The following is a 17,721-nucleotide window of genomic DNA, read 5'->3' on the forward strand; positions in this document are numbered from 1 at the left end:
TAGGGATGGGGCGGGGGGGGAAAAAAGACACTAATTGCATTTAAGAATTTAAATCATTTTATTGCTTTACCTGCCATTAGGACAATCTATAACAAAAGGAATATAATATAATATATTAGCACATACAGTAAATCAGACTTATATAGTCAGGTAACAATACAAAAATGGTCCTCTGGTTGACTATAGCTTTCTAGGGCAATAGACGTCATAAATTCGCTAAAGGTGGACTAGCAAAAAATTACTTCTAAAGCCCTGAATGTTAGCAAAGGCAAAACTATGCCAATTGTTGTTTCAAACATATTTAAATTGCACACAAAGGTAAAGCTGTAACTGTGATTAATATTTAACTCAGACGACTTAGCTGATTAATCTTAAAATCTTGTAGGTAAAACTACAAAAGGGAGTAAACAGCAAGCTAAAAAGATGCAGTAGTGAAACTGGATTAGAAAGCCTTATATAAAAAAAATGTGCATTTTTTGTGGAGCTCTAACTAGTTTACACAGTTTTTGGTGCTTTAAAGTAACACAAAGAACACATATGAAGAAAAAACCTGGATAAAGTCAAAACATAAGAAAATAGTTTTACAAAAAAAAAAAAAAAGGTAGCATTTGCTTACTCCTTAAGGGCTCTGGCAGAAATCCTCTACCCATCTTCTGAATAGAGAACTCAAACCACAAGCATTTAAATCACCTTACTGGGATTTCAGGTTTGGAAATACCCCGAAATGCTTTGTAAAGGCTTGATGCCCTCAGTATTATTTTGCTTCAATTAGCAGACTCTTTCTGATTATCTACATGCCTGGAAGAAAAGTGTGGAATTTGAATCCATATCACCTCCGAAAGGAAATAAAATGAGGGCTCCATCGTTAGAAGTAGTTGCACAACAAATGCAAAACTGCTTGCTGTCACTCCCAAATACAAACCTACACTACTTTATATAAATTACAGTTTAAAGGAAACCTTAAAAATCGCCTACCATTATTGAACCGTGGAATTCAGTAAAAACTTCTGGGAAGTATTGGTGCACAGAGAATAATGGAACACAAAGCTGGTAAATACTGAAATACATTTAAGACTCCGCAACATATCGAGCTTGGAAAAAAGAGTATGAAATACGTGTCATGTGAATTCCATAAGCAAGGAAAGAGAATGCACCTTTTGTATTTAAACTAGATTTGTAATTAAGCATTTTAAAAATTATGAATTGACTGATTTAAAAGCTTAAAATAACCGAGGAAAGTTAAAACATTCACTTTTTCCTGCCTCAAGTTCTCTACCAAGAATAATGGCATCTCTGCAGACCAGCAATCTTGCCACCTGCAACTGATGCTGGCCAGAAATACCCAACATTTATTTTCCCTGGTAACAAAGGGTCACCTGAACTGATGATCCCTTTTTAAAAAGTCAACTGAGGAATACAAAGCAAGCAAGAGTCACAGGGAAAATAAAATGTTTGCTTCCACTTCCTACACCAATCCAAGTACTTGAACATTAGTAACAGCTGGACAGCTGCACCATCCTTACACCTATCTATGTACTAGAGACCAAAGTTAGGCATTTAATGTAACATTTGGTTCTTGCCACTTTGAACAGGAAGAGTTTTAGGTGGCATATCTATCACTGAAGAAAGAACAAGAAAAAAAGAATCAGTTGCGCAAGTCAGCAAATTAAGTAACATCTGCAGTAGTTCACCAGAACTATTAACCTTGTAAGCTTTGATTTACACTTGACAAAAACATAACTAAGCAATCTTAAACCAGCAGACACAGGAACAATTATACTGTTAAATTCCAACTGTGGCTTTCCTAGCAGCTGATGCCTCAAAATTGAACCCAGGATTACAGTACCCAGAAAATTAAAAAAAAAAAAGAAAACCCCAAGCCCTAAGAACCTCAATTACAAGGGCAGCTCTCATTTGAAAAGAAATACAGCAGATTATGACCACAGCCTTAAAATCTGTCCAGCAATTTGAGAAATACCTTTTAAAAAATCCCCCCACCCCTCCCCACCCTCTACTGTCACCTCCTCACTCTATGGCAATGGGCACGGCGCCAGGAGATCTCTCCCTCGCTGAAGCAAGGCTGCGTTTGCCTGAGTTGGACACCTGCACAGAGAGAAGCCGTAACAGCAAACGTCTCCATAGAACTTTTTCTATTAATTTAATGGGACAGAGAGCACAGAACTAATATGCTCTAAATTAAAAATAGTGCCATGATAAGCATTTTTTTTCTTTTTTCTTTTTTTTTTTTTAAACAGACAGGAAGCTGCAAATGCCAGTGGCAATGTGGCTCTGCACAAGGGTAATAAAGCAGTCTGCATTCATGAAGCATGTTTTGGATAGGGAGGAAGGTTTCAGACAGACAGCGATACAAAACTGTTGTACTGCTGGATGTTTCGCTTGAGAATATCCGAGCACGGACCCAGGACACGTTCGAATCGGGGTCGATCCAGCTTTACACATTTCAACAGGCCACGAGCAACAACTGTGGCAGCACGGGGACGGTTCATCAACAGAGCTATTTCACCTAGGGCAACAGGAAAGTGCGAACAGCATTAAGAATCAATGTGCAAAAGAGTCAAAAGAAATTACCCTGTTGTATTTCAAACTGCTGCAGGAATTGGACAGATTAACGTTGATCAGAACAAGTATCTATGTAGTTACTTTAGAAACAACTGTGAAGGCAGTTTAAAAAAACTAGTTTTTTTTTTTTTTTTATTAAAAAGACTGTCCACATTCAAGTCTCTCTGAAGAGGGCCTGAAGAATTTTCAACATTGGTTCTATTTGACAAAAGGTCATATTTCAATTAACCACATAATTTTCCCAGCCAACAAGTAGTTATTTTTTAAATATATAAGGTAGCTACTGTTCAATTCTGGTGTTTCAAGGAAACTCAGGACAACAAGACCATGATATTGAAGTAAAAACATTAACGCACAAGGCAAAAGCCTTTGACCCATAGCGAGCCAGAATCAAGCATCTGGCTTTGCCATGTGGCTGTGGAAGGCGACTGCCTTGAAGTCCCATTGGGTTCCCATTTCATAAGTTACACACAAAGATGCCAAAAGCTTTGTTTCAAACACCTGTTACAACTGCTGAACAACGCATTTGGAAATGAAGTTTTCAACAAGCCTGTTTCCACTGGTGATAACAGCTACCCCTAACATTCCTAGCAACAAGCATGAAACAAACCACAGCATCAGCTTTTGGGTTTGTTTTTAAGCAGTTGGGCTGGTTATCAACACGTTCAGGACCAAGGAAAGAACTCAGTGCTCCTCGGAGAATAAATTTGCCTGCATTATCAGAAGGGGTGTTCAAAGGAAGTGAGAAAAACTTTTCCTCTGTGCCCAATTAAAACTCTTGGACTCGCTAGCCTCCAAAACACAGGCTTGCAAAAGAACAAGTAGGTTCTAAGGGAGAGTTAAACCCCTGGGGGATGGGTCTGCAGCACCTGAACACGCTGGTAGGGATAACATTTAGTTTAAGAGTGGGAAACTCAAGAGTACACATCACGAGAAGTATTAGAAGAGACTGAAACAACATACATAGAACAAAAATCTAGTACTAGATACTGAGCTAAGCAGACCTTTGGTCAGATCCAGCACTGTGAGTGCACTTTTGAGTACACCCCACTTCAGGCCTTGCAACACAGTATTTGTCGATTACGTTACCTACAAAGCTGAAAAACTGAGCAGACAAGCAGAAGGCAAGAGGACTGCTCAGAAAGAATAACAAGAAGAGAGTACCTACGTTAAACATGAGAAGAGAGTTAGGTGTGGGATTTTTTTTCTTTTTTGAGAGAATTAAATATTTTTGAGAGAATTAAATATTTAATATTTAAACATTAAATAGTAGGCTCTGAACAGGTGGCTTGCTTTGTTTCAGAAGTGCAAGCCACTTTTCTTCTGAACCCAAAATAAGGCTGCTGGGAATATCTTGTTATATACTGTTACATTATACTCCAAGAACACTCTGTGAGCATACGTATCCAGTCCTTATCTGTGATCCAAAATAAATCAACATGCACTAGACAAGTCATTGGTTCCATGTGAAGATTATTTCAGAGTCTTCACAAGGAAGTATTTATACTAGGATCTTTTTATTTGCCAGCACACATAAGCTTTTTCAAGCCAAAGCAACTTATATACCACGTAACTTTTAGCTGAGAAAGAACACCTTCAACAAATGGAGAACAGACCCTGATCTGCGCTTGGGAGGCTACGTCCAGAGTACCACACAGTTTTGGGGTCCCCAGTACAAGATGCTGACAAAGCAGAGCAGGTCCAGCAGCACCACCCAGGTGGTTAGGGGACTGCAGCGCAGGACGTACAAAGAGCTGCTGGAAGAGCTGGGTTAATATGACCTGGAGAAAAGGCAGCTAAAGGAGGAATCTTATTGCTGTCTTCAGCTACATAATGAGCGATTCTACAGGCAAGACTAGACTGCTCTCTGCACAGTGAAAGGCAGAGAGAAAGCAACAAGTCGCAGAACAGGAAAACCTTGTCAGGCATAAAGAGTTACTCTTCACAACAAGGCTGGTTAAACAGTGAAAGAAATTGCCTAGAGAGGTTGTGGGATCTCCATTCCTGGAGACAGAAGTGACTTGACTGGACACAGCCCTGAGACACATGATGCAATTTCAAAGTTAGTTCTGCTCAGAGTAGAGAGGTCTGACCAAATCACCCCCAAGCCCCTTCTGAAGTACTCTAGAACCATCACGCTTCTGTGACATACATGCACACCTGAATGCCAAGTGTCTCTAATACTCACCTGACATTGGTGAGACCACAAGAGTTAGCCAAAACAGTAATTAAGTAAATCCATCCCATCACTATCACCCACAGTCATCAAACACAGCACAGCTAAAAGGGTGACAGTGTCCTCATAGCTGTCACTATGTAACTCACCAAAATAATCAGAAGGTGCCAGTCTGCCCACTTCAACAAATTCTTCATTTTCTGATCGACGCTGTAACACTGCAGCTGTGCCCTTTAATAAATCACAGCAATTGAACAATTGGAATTTCCAGCATCACTTGAAACATTGAATTCCACAAGGAATCAGCTGCTTGGCAGAAACAATCGTTACATCTCAGTCTTTAAAAACCACTTCACAGTCCTTGAATAGTTCACCAGACTGCTCTATAAAAACAGCTGGTCCCCCCTCCTCTCTAAGCATGAAATGTATTTACGTATCCACAGCACAAAACTAAATATAAGCTTCTGCATGTCCAGCAATATAATATTTCTTTAGCAATTCTCTACAAGTATATTCTTACTGTTCATTTTTCTCCCAGTGTCTATCTAGGGGCAGAATAAGCCATGTTAAAAAAAAAAAAGTTCTGAGCCTGAGCTTTTAATTTTGACCTTACTTACCTCCAAGATAATGAAGAACTCATCTCCTGGCTCTCCCTGGACCACGATCTTTTGCCCATCCTCAAACTGTACGGGTTCCAATGCATCAGCTACCGTGAGACGCTCCCACTTGTCCAGCGATTCTACAGAGTTAACAGTTCATTAACAGATTATCTTTTCAAGGCACAACTTATACTTTTTGCTCTGTCCCTATACAGAGGTCAACCTATTTCTGGCTACATTTCTACATCAGATAGACAGGCTTGAATTAGAATTATTTTGGAGTGATGCAGAAAAGGAGTACAGGCTTTGCAGCCAGTTTTAAGAGACTGTCACAATAGCTTGTAATCATAATAATGCTGGGTAACAACTTTATTACAATAAGGCAATTTATTCCACTTCAGAATAAAAATCTTCTCACTTACCCAATATAGATACTTTACTAAGGAATTCCTCGTACATCTTTCTCTTTCTCAAAGTACTCCCCTACAAAAAACCCCAAAACAAAAACCCAAAGTAAGTTTTCTTTCTACTTCATGTTTTACATTAACTAAGACAAAAATATATTTAACCAAACATACTGCATCCTGTCTCAGAGACCCCAAACCTACAATATTAAGTGTTTTCAAATTTTATTATTTCAATATTTCAGAGTTCAGCAACCTTCACAAAGTACTTAGCATTTATTGCAGCCTTAATATTTCTTAAATGCATTCTTACTTTATAACCTTACCAAAATTTACAAATATGCTCAAGTTAGTTACAACTGTTGTTCATACATACTACTTACAAATAGCACGCTAAATAGAGTGCAGAATCAAAACATCTGACAAGCTAACCCATAGGTATTACATTTTTAGTCCAGTTTAATATTGCATTGGCACCGTTTTGTTCACTAATGCAAGACTCCCCATGGGTCCATGCCTGATAAACGTATGCTGAGCGATCAGCTTTCTGTTTACAAGAGACAGCAGGATTTTGAATAAAATAACTCCAGCAAAGGAAATAGAAGGCACAGATAAAAGGTGAAATGACCAGTGTAAGCTGAGCGAGTAATAAAACCAAAAGCATAATCCCAGGTTAGGCACACAGCTACTTGAATCAATGGCACAAGCCACACATCAGCTAGAAAAATACTTGCCATCAGGATCCTTCTATAGCTATCTCTGTCAATGCCCCACAACTTCACGTTTGTCTTCGCTTTGACAGTTGCAGCACGGGGAGTTCCATATATAAGGGCAAGTTCTCCAAAGCTTCCACCCTCACCAACGCTGGTTGCCCACTCGTTGTTCACATAAACCTGAAAGGCAGTACATGGTGATGAGCCAAGGCCCACGGTGCCTAGTGAGCTGGTCAGAGGCAACATGAAGCGCCTGCCACCCCATATTTCCTTTATGGTAAAGGAAAATTCTGACGTCTGTAGAATCAGAGTTGACCATTCCAGGGTTTTATCAACACTTTACATCCAACCCCAGTCCAAGCTACAGTTTTCACTTTCATCAACAAAGGGACTCTCATCTACATCACATGCACAGTGACTGTGCACATAGACTCCTGAGACCCTTTGACAGGAAACAGAATCTCAGCAAAGTCTCTGTCAGAGAAAGCTACTGGTTAGTTGGACTGGAAAATAAAAAGCCTGGTCATTCTTAAGGCCTGTCCCCACCCTGCACTTGTAAAGCATTAGTATTGTGTTGGTATCCAAATCCTTCATTTTGAAACTCAGCACAACCCAGGGTCTGTGCAGCCAGACTCAGCCGCTGAGGAGTAAAGAGGCTCCAAAGCAAAAAAGCTTCTACAAGTAAGAATTCACTAAGAGAAAAACTGCTAAGGGAAGGGCCTATAGAAGACACCTACAAATATCAGACTCTTCCTCTGCTAGAGGCAAACATGTCATTAATTAACTACCAATAATGCTTACATCCATTTCTCCTTGATCAACCACATAGAAGTTATCGCCTTCATCACCTAAAGAAGAAAAAAAAATTTGAACACACACTAAAAAGAGTAAAGCTATGCAAGCCTTCATGGTTCACAGAACTGGGATCTCTGCCAACTTTGATGTTTAGAATCTAATAAGGTTGGCAGAGACAAATTTTGCACAGCTTACAGGGGGAAATTTCACATTTTGCTGATTTCACACTCCTCTCAGTCCTGTGAGGGAGGACATCTACTGGTGTGCAGGAGACCAGCAGAATTTCCAGGATTACTGGAAAGACACACCAGCACCATAAGCTGACATAACGTGTTGTACAGAGCCGTCAAACGACAACCTTTCCAACAGGTAACACGCAGTGAAATCACATCTTCCTACGATTGCTCCACTCCTCACTTTAGTATGAGCTGTGCTCCAGGTAACATAACAAGAAAGGGTCACGGCACCCAGACAATGTTTTTATGTTTAAAAAAAAAAAAAACAAAAAAACAAGAACCCAAACACGAACAAGAGCACTAGGCCAGAGTCTGCTCACCATCTCCAACTTATTCATCAGTGTAAACATTGTCACTTACCTTGCTGTATGACAGTCTCTCCTGCAATGTAAGTGACGGGGAACATCGCATCAAAGATGTCACTGAAGAAAAGGATACCAAAATTAGACAAGTGCCTGGACAGGTGCTGTGCATGCATGTATTCATACATCTGCACCTCCAGCCCGTCAACACTCTTCCTATAGCCTCCGTACGGTCACACCGACTGTTGTAAAGAGGCTGTGCAGCTTTGTACCTTACAACACATTTAGCTCCTCTGAAGTCTGCACTTTAAGACTGCAAAGATGTATTCCTACCTTCTTTCATTATCATCAAGATGGGCAAACAGCACATTCTTCTCAATAGCTTTTGCCAAAGCAGCCATAGTCTTATAATCTTTTGGAATAACCTAGGATATAATCAGAAAAAGTAACTGATTAATTTTTTGAAATAAAAATGTCTGCATTGCCCTGGGTAAATAAATTACTCAATTGCTGTAAAACACTGGCTGCGTTTTCCTAGTTTCTTTCAAGCACTATAGATCTGAAACCAAAAACAGTCCATGTTCACAGCCAGTTTATGCAGAAGGTAAATAAATCTTGTAATATTTTATGCAACTGTAAAAGCATCATTCCATGCAGTCTGTAAGGGTTTTTTTTGCAAGAGTACAAGTATCTGCTCCACCTGTGTTTTCCTATGAATAGCAGCAAGTCTGCTCTGCCATTAGGCTAAACGTAATGTTGTTGCAGCTGTCAAATAACTGGAAGCACTTTCTTATATATATAATATATAAATATATGTACATGTAAATATATATTACTTTAAAGGGAACAGGTCTATGCTATGCATAAATCATTTAATTGCATGACAGTTTATTCTAACCTCCAATTAAACACCTCTACACACAGGTCTGCTTTTTACAGTTACAACAAGACTTAGGCTACAGGAGCTGTGTTATTAAATACACTGGATAGAAGGTAGTCTTAGATAAACTCTTGGATTGTAAATGCAATTTTTAGCAACATTTAAAAGTTAGAGCACCTTTCTAACATAAGATGCAGCATCCTCTTCTGTATAGACTTCCGCACTGATGGCCCCACGCCTTCTTCGACCCTTAACCACAGGGTTCATAGGAGGAGGAGGAGAGATTTCATCCTCCCGTGAGTCTGAGCGTGAACCAGACTTCTGTTGATTCAACAACTGTTTTGTTTCCTCCTAAACAGGAAGGAAGACGCGTTTATGTCACATAATCCAGTAAAGCAAGAAAGCCATTAGATATTATATTCCAGTTTAGTCTGCCAGTGCACGGGAGCTTCCTGTGTACTGTCACTCCCACATTAAGGCAAACAGGAGACTAGAGCAACCGAGATCAAAGGCCTTTCTAAATAGATGGTAGATATGCCTTCCATTCATAACATTCGTATCACAATGGTGTTTATTTTAATAAGTTACATTAATAGTTTAATAAATCAAGAAATATAAACAAGTTGATTCTACTTTCCGCTAGTGTATTCAACAGGCGATAAAGAAATTCTGCAAATGCTAAAGACATTTTCCCAGCTGTAAACCCAGCAGTTCTCTCCCTCAGCAGTGAGGTGTTAAACCTTTTTTGATTTGAAAGACAGAAGAGCGATTCCTCAGAAATCCATGTTACATGAGACGCTTTTGAAACAAGGTCAAGTCATGGACCAACTTGATACTCAATAACCAACAGTTATTTTAGGAGAAAGAAATATGAACGCTGCTTACAAAAGAGCTGGAGGAAGGATGCTAGAGGCCAAAGAGTAGGATTTTTACGCAAGCCACAGCTTTGTCAATTTTGCACAACGTTACACATTTTCTTATTTCCCTCAGTTACCTGTTGTACTGTATTGTAGTGATATTGTAGAAGACTACTTACAATAAAATGAAGTCTAACTGACGCACAGAGATTTGATTCTTCTATGTACCAGTAGATTCTCCTTTTAAACAACTAAAATCAGATTAAAAACAAAACAAAAAAGCCAACCTTGGAGCCAAAGCGTTTGCATCATAACAGCTCAAATGACTTCCTCCCAGTGTTAAGGAAACAGGGTTCTGTGACATGCCTTAAAAGAACAAGGAGTCATCTGTTTCTGCGAGTTCCTGGCACTTTTAAAAGCCAGGTTTGTCCCAGTGTCCTTGATCAAGCCGTCCCCTGCCCAGCTGGGCAGCTTGCTGCTTGGCTGCCACGCTCCACTCCGGAGGTGCACACAGGCTATGTATAACAGCAGCACTTTGAGGAAAGAGACATCAGATAACCATTACAGTGAGTTTACATTTTACACCTCTCAGATAGCCAAAGAACAAACACTGATCCGTCGAATTACATTTCACTTCCTGCCTATTGCTCATTGATAAAATAGTGCTACATTTCAAAATGATGGGGGCAAAACATATTTAAAACCTTGTTTCTATCTTGTGGTTTTAGAGAAACAAGTCTCAACTGAGATGTTGTTAAAAATAGCTTGAGCAGTAGTTAGTGTTCAGTTTAAACTGCCTCTCTACAAAGTGGGCAACACCACCAAGCACAGAAACATACTGTTCGTTCATATACAGAATACTTCGCCCATTAAAAAACGCAAACTTGACACTTTTTAAATAAGTGAGCACCAGCTGCTGTGTTTTTTCCAGTATCACATAAAATACAAAATATTGAGATCCTGTAACTTCCAGAGGTAGAAGCACTCCAGCAGGTTTTAGCAAGGGAGCTCAGTATTAAACCACTGTTCAACAAGAGGCTCCCCAAGGTAATGGTCCACTCAGGGAACAAGGAAACTGCACTAACAGAAAAAGTACAACTGGTAACTTCTGTCTGATCTGAGATTTAACATCACTATATTAAAAAGGAGTACGATATGGTAGGGGGTGGGCACAGAAACCAGTTACAGACAGGTAAGATCAACTTAAAATATACTGGCTACTCTAAACAGTCTATATACACGCTCATCTCAAGGAAGATTACCCCCAAATAAGACAAATCTCTACATATTCACATCACACATCACAAGACGACACTGCATCATGGAGTAAGTGACACGCTAAAAATCTCACTCTTTTCATAGCAGTAGCTTTTCATGTATTCATCTTTTTAAAATACATGCTATATAATTTCTGATACTAAATCACATATATTATACCACCAGATCAGAGAAAAATTACACTAGGCCCTGAAGAAAGTGTGGCAGTTGTTATTCTCTGTTACCTTAGAATCTAGCCAGCATTTATGAGTGAGAAAATCTATTTGTTCAGGTTTAGAAGCTCTTCAAATTAAACACATACGGACAAAGGCATTAATTTTACTCTGTACTGATCAGCATAACCAACACCTGGGATTTAAGAAGGTTTATTACTAAGGTTAGCCTATTTAATACATCCAAGTGTTGATTCTGGTCTTCCAGCTGATGGAGCAGTTCAAAGAGTTTTCACCAGTGACCACTAATTGTAAATATTATTTTTCCTGACAAGGAAGAAATAGTTATTGATTCCATTTAAATTATTACAAGTGAGAAACACTGAAAAGATGAGACTTCACATACTCGAATTTTAAGACTACCAGCTACTGAAGACGACCTTCACAATTTTAGAATTATGTTTTACACTATATAGTCCAGCATCTGGTGAATGCCATCACACCAGGAACAGTCTCAACTTCTTCTGGTTGGTTTGTATTTAATTTACATCAGCTCTCCATATATTTAAGAAAAAAACACTCTGAAGCTAAAAAAGCAGTGTTAAAAGCTCTGCCATATTTCACAACTGCAGAGTACATCCTTCTTAACTACCACATTTTGCAAAAGAAACACTTAGGAAATAGGAAAATATTCAGGTACTTTGGAAGCAGGGCAGGCGGTGGGGAACAGACACAGTAACTAGACGTCTCACACTTCATAATTCCAGCTTTCTATAAAGCCTAATATGCACATAACTATTACACACAGTATTTCAAACATGCACTTTTTCCAGTGGACAGCCATGTCCAATATCCAAGGTTCATCTGGCAGGCTGTAATAATGATCTCTACATTAAATTTCCATAGCTCAAACAACATTACAAAGCCAAGCACAGCACCGGATAGCTATTAGTTCTCAGTATGCATCGGTGTTAGCAGACATGTTTGCACAGCAAAGAGAACAGAGGCCTCAGTACACCACAAACAGATAAAATAAAAACATTTATACAATCAATGTGTAGTAATTAGATTCATATAACAGCTTTCATAACTCAGAAGGGGACATCTACATTTTTATAGCAGCTACAACCATCTCAGATGCAGTAATTTTAATGTTTCTCAACATAAATTCAAAAGCGTGTTTAAACTTCTTCAATGTATTTTAATAACATGACAGTGAATCAGCTTGGCGCATGCATGCGGTGGAAGAGATGACTTGTCAGGATAGTGAGAGAGAAAATAGTAACCTCGCTTCAACTTTAAATGGTATTCCTTCAAAATTCAGCCTTAAAAAAAAAAAATACCGTATCTCAACCTCAATTTCATCCAGTCTAACAAATGAACAGATTTAGAAAGTGTATTGAGAAGTTGCTCTGCTTTATTAAAGATGTAACAGACATTGCTTTTGGAAGGTGAAGCAGATTCTGCTTCAAACACTTTTGCTCTACCACAGCTAACTACCAGGTTAGAGCTGGTTAATAATAGTACTTAGCATCTGTGCTTTCCAGACAGAGATGTCAGGAGTTTTCTAACATAGCACAGGATGTTCACTGCTCTGTTACTCGATAGCTACCAAGGTGCCACATTACCTGGTTAAACTAAGACCAATCCATTAGACTGAATGGTGAAATTACTTACAGAAAGCTGTAGCAATTTTTACATTCAAGGAGGCAAGAAGAAAAATGCTACAGTTTCACTTTTAGCTATAGCTGCACCAGTGAGCACGTATAACCCGCACCAACACAATCCATAGAAGATCCTGACCAAAATTTCAAGAGAAATTTAAGGGGAAAAAATATTACCTATGCAGTTCTATTTTCAACTTCCTTATAGGCTGGCAGAGTACACAGCCAGCCTATTTGCACCAAAATAAAATCTAGAGTTACTCAACTCCAGAATACATGCAATTAAGTTCAGAGCTAGACTTGTTCTCTTGCTAAAGCAAATTAAGTTTCCTTTAATCTTAAATACTGCATGTTGACCTTAAGTCCACTACACAAAAGCATCCAAATATTCCTATTTTATATCCCTATATACGGACTGGTTTACAACTTAGTCTAAGTGCAGCGACACAGTTTACTTTGTAGAGTTTTGTATATCAACACTTGGGGTGATATTTTTAAAATTATCTATCTATCAGTACTTTGAAACATAAGAATCCAAGGTGGGAAGGAGGTATGGTAACAGGGAGCGACTGTGGATTTTTAAAAAACTGATGACTACGTGGCTTGCTGCTAGTATTCCCTCTGAAAGAGAATGCACTCAAGATGCAACCACGCACACAAAAAAAAGACATATAGAGCTCTTGTTCATTTAATAAGCAAAGTGTTCCTCAAATACACAGTGAGTATAGGGGGTTAGCTGGCAGCATTCAGTCATTTTCTAGTATCTACCTTGAACACTCCATTAAAAGATAATTTCCACTCTGCACACTTATGATCTCTAGTGTTAATTTCTTCTTTACACCAGCAATTAGTAACTAGCTAAAATAAAAAAAGACATACCTCCCATATATACAAGCACAGAAAGCAGCACCTGCAAATGACTGCTGTAGAAGGTCACAGCTACGTTATTTTCTAACGATGTATTCTGAATAGAGCCGTTGTATCTAATCTTTCCTCTGCATTAGGCTTTAAAACCTCACATTTTCATATCAGCTTCTCTTCCTATCTGCTTAGATATCAATATATAAAATGAACAGTTCAAAAGAATAGGAAATCACTGTTTCACATATGACCACTGAGAAGACAAAGTGTTTTTCGTTCCCAAGATCCCCGAATTCTTCCAACAACAAAAACACCAAAGAGACCTTGAGGACAAACACAAGAGGAACAACAAAGCAAAACACCAACACTGAACTCCCAAGAAACAGCAGAAGCAGGCTTGCTCTCCTAGATATTTGGAACGTAAATGCTCGTTTGACTTCTGCTAGGCCTGGGTAACTACCACTGACCTACTTCTGTGCTGTACCCAAATTACTGTAACCCATTTGTCTCAACATAAGAAACCAAATGCCTATTGCCAGTGTCTAACCAAGGTCAAACCCCACGGTTATCATCAGCTACAGACACGACCATGTATGCTACCTATTAGCTTCTATGAGTAAGCATTACATGGGGATTACATCTGCATCCCAGCTGGGTAAGTCTCCTTGTCAGCTTATGTTCTGCCCTACGTGTTTTTTTAAGACAGAGGTGCTTTTACACCGTGATCAACTGGCATAAACTACTGGAAAATAGGGTTTGTTTTCCAAAAGCGTCAGTTCCAACTTCACACGGCCAATGTGAACACTGGTCAAATCTGAAGCTCAGCCTCTAAATCACAAAGAGATCATGTAAATTTAGGTTGTTCCACTCTCCTTCCCTCCTGCTATGTATTTTTACCTTCTCCAATCTTTCAAAGTATTCTCTGAGGAATCCCATAGGTCTTTCAGGTCTCACTGTGCATAATTGTACAATGCAATCCTTCAGAAGTTGCTGGATGTTGTGTTTTTGGACGTAAAGTTCGCATTCCCGAAGACTACGCTCCTCCTCGCTGCTGCTGCTGCTAGAAGCTGCCATTGCTGAAGAAAAAGAGAAGGTTAAATAACTACTGCAAACAAAGACGCTGCTGTCCAATGTAATCAGGCACATTATGCTGCATTATCATCTTACTGATAGGACAGCACAAAACTACCTTTACCTGTAAGACTAGTAACTAAGCTAAACCGTGAATGAAAAAGCTATGAACTTATTTAGCACCTGGAAAGAAATAAAAATATCTGTGTGTCCTATAGCCACAGGTGCAGAAGTAAAAGCATTTGATCAAGCTGGAAAAGCTTCAACAACTCAAGCCCTGTGAGCACTCAGTCAGGGAAGCTTCCATCTGAACTTTCTGCTGATTAAACCCAGTATTTTGTAGGACTGGAAGCTCGCTTCATAAACAGAGCTGTATGGTCTGTATGGGGTCACACGGATGATGATCAGGAGATGGGTGGGTGGAAGCTGGGAAATCTGAGAGGCAAGTATGAAAAGTATTAGGAAGGGAAACTTGTTAAGACTGGAGCCAAAGCCAGTTCACCAAATGCCAATGCTGAGTCCACTAATGGAAATCATGGAAGCAGAGCTGTTTCGCCTAAAAAAAACCTACTGTCCAGTTTAATCTGGTCCATACTTCATAACTATCTCCGTGGATACACTGCAATCCCAAAAAATGGGATTTTCTTCAACTGTAAGTAATCCAGAGTGCATCTTTAAAAACATCTGTTACAACACCAGGTTTTCAAGAGACTTTATAGCGTCAGCTGTAACACTTTCAAAAACATCCTTAAGCAGGTTCCACACCCCTTCAGGTTATAGAACCATTTTAAAATATACTTTTACTTACAGATATAAGCATTTCATGTCATTTTTGTCACAAAGCAATTAACACTGAGACAGTTAAAGAAATAATTTCTCAGGGCACTTTTCATTAAATATAAGGAAAGTTACCTGGTACGGGGACGGTGGCAACAGCTTATGAATATGCAGCAGGATATGTTGATCCCAGGATCAGCTTTTGAAAAGGGAAAAACATGGGATTCAGACAAAATATTTTTGAGAAATGACAAGTCACTGAAAAGCCAAGTGGTGCAGTCATATTATGCAGTTTATCCAACTGAGGCAGCAGATTGAGAAACACAGACCACACAGGCAATATAACACTGTGCCCCTTGAATTATGCTGCTGGAGATTACAGGAGGACTAGAGTTAATACGAAATTGCTAACACTTCAAACAGGTTTCATTCTTGTCACAGTTAATCCCTGCATAAGTATACGCAGACAGATGTATTATGTGCTGCATAAACACCAAGTACAGACTTCGCGTGGACTGCAAAAGTGCCTTAAAGTTCTCCAGTTACTTCTTTTGTTTTGACAACTCGCACAGCGAAGGTCAGTACTAATTAACAGCCCCAGAGAACCTCGGTGGCTCCGTGACAGACTGATTGCAATCTGTGGAAAAAGCATCACGCTGCTGACAGACAGGGGTACGGCTGCTCATGAGCACAGTGCGGAAAATACCAATGAAATAATGAAAACTTGGGCAGTTTATAAGGTAGTTTTTCCGCATACAGCAAACCTCAGGTTCTCCAGAGCCCCCCATCGTACAGCCGCACTCGGACCGCCCGGGCCCAACCTGCCCGTGCCGGGGCTGCCCCGCCGGGCCGAGTCCGCCCCTCACCGCAGCGCCGGGGCTGCTCCCGGCTCCCCGCTCCCTACCACGGCCAAAGCAACGACACGGCGTTCCTGGGTGGGGGGCTACCCCAAAGCCCCCACGCTGCGCCGGGGGCTGCTTCAGCGCCCGAACGCCTCCATCCCCAGCGCCGGCAGGAGACGCCCGGCGCGGCCCGACGAGCCCGCGGGGGCCCTGGGCAGAGCAGCCTCTCTCCCTGCTCGGACGCGGGGCCTCCGGCCGCGGCAGCAAAGGAGATCCCGGCGGGCTCGAGGGCTCCGGGCCGCTCCCCTCAGCGGGGCCGGCCCCCGCCCCCAAGGCCGCAGGCCTCCCTCTCCGCGCCCTGCCCGGCCCTTCCCGCCCAGCCTCGCCTCCCGCCGCGCCCCTGGGGCTACCCTACCCCGCCGCGCCGGGCCGGGCCGGGCCGGGCCCTGCCGCTCACCTGCCGCGGGCGGCTCCGCCGGGCCCTCACCGCCCCCCGCCCCTCCCGGCCCGGCCGCGGCCTCGGCGACAGCAAGCGGCTCCCACCGGAAACCGACCGGCCCGGCCAATCACCGCCCGCTGTGACGTCAATGCGCCTCGCTCTCACCCGGAGCCGTCGTCGCGGTAACCTTAAAGGGGCAGCGCCGCGGCTGCGCGAGGAGGGATCCGCCTGCTGCGGTAGCGGGGCCCTGCCCGGACCGAACTACGGCTGGGCGGCAGCACGGGGGAAGGCGCTCCGGCCTGCCCTGCCGGGCGGTAAATAGCGATGCAGCTACGGGTGGTGGCGAGCTTCGGCCTTGGCGCTGCCGGGCGGAGGGATCAGAGGCTGCCGCGGGGCGAACATGAGTATAGAATGGAACAGAATAGAACAGACCCTGGAAAAGACCTCTAAGATCATCCAGTCCAACCCCAACCCCCCCAGGCCTCCTAAACCGTGCCCCGAAGTGCCAGGACTACACCTTTTTTGAACCCCCCCAGGGACGGTGACTCCCCCACCTCTCTGGGCAGCCTGTGCCAGCGCCCGACTGCTCTGTCAGTGAAGGCATTGTCCTAATACCCAGTCTAAACCTCTGACACAGCTTGAGGCCATTTCCTCTCATCCTATTGCTAGTAGCTTGGGAGAAGAGACCAACCCCCACCTCACTACAACCTCCTTTCAGGTAATTGTAGAGAGCGATAATGTCGCCCATCTAAAAAAGTCTCTCCTCAATTAAAGTTTGGCTAAGATTTCACTATAATCGATTTAGACTCTGCATGAAGAATTAGTTCATGTGTCTTCATAACTGAGCTGAACCCTTTGAATCCCTTCACTTTGCATAATTGAAGCCTGTAAGAAGTCACCAATGATCTCAGCTGTGCTGGCAGGGAGACACAGACCCCATTAAGGACTTGGGGAAAATGAACCCCGAATCCTGCGGCTGCTGGTCTCCCCATAGCTGAGCAGATAACTCTGTTTGGCAGCTCAACGTTATGACTGCTACAAGAGCGTTTAAACCAAAATTCACCGGTGCTTAACTCATTTCGGAGAATCATGTAA

The 17,721-nt window shown here is 41.6% G+C and overlaps 1 protein-coding gene across 4 annotated transcripts; it reads right to left on the minus strand.

Moving 5' to 3' along the window:
• Positions 1-39: 39 nt before the first annotated feature.
• Positions 40-16,762, minus strand: PRKAR1A (protein kinase cAMP-dependent type I regulatory subunit alpha). 4 transcript variants are annotated; one of them, XM_075111380.1, is made up of 12 exons: positions 16,645-16,762; positions 15,481-15,544; positions 14,395-14,573; positions 8,863-9,036; positions 8,139-8,230; positions 7,864-7,925; positions 7,274-7,320; positions 6,494-6,652; positions 5,778-5,838; positions 5,374-5,495; positions 4,906-4,987; positions 40-2,524 (listed from the first exon to the last, which is right to left on the minus strand). In XM_075111380.1, the coding sequence occupies exons 3-12, from the start codon at positions 14,569-14,571 to the stop codon at positions 2,352-2,354; spliced, it is 1,149 nt and encodes a 382-aa protein (XP_074967481.1). In that variant the 5' UTR covers positions 14,572-14,573; positions 15,481-15,544; positions 16,645-16,762; the 3' UTR covers positions 40-2,351. The 4 variants fall into 4 exon arrangements, with proteins under 4 accessions (XP_074967481.1, XP_074967482.1, XP_074967483.1 ...); XM_075111381.1 differs by having other exon boundaries at positions 16,603-16,735; XM_075111382.1 differs by lacking the exon at positions 16,645-16,762 and adding an exon at positions 16,212-16,521.
• Between the last annotated feature and the right edge of the window lie 959 nt (positions 16,763-17,721).

Source organism: Phalacrocorax aristotelis, chromosome 16, assembly GCF_949628215.1.
Source record: "Phalacrocorax aristotelis chromosome 16, bGulAri2.1, whole genome shotgun sequence".
NCBI classification, from domain to species: domain Eukaryota; kingdom Metazoa; phylum Chordata; class Aves; order Suliformes; family Phalacrocoracidae; genus Phalacrocorax; species Phalacrocorax aristotelis.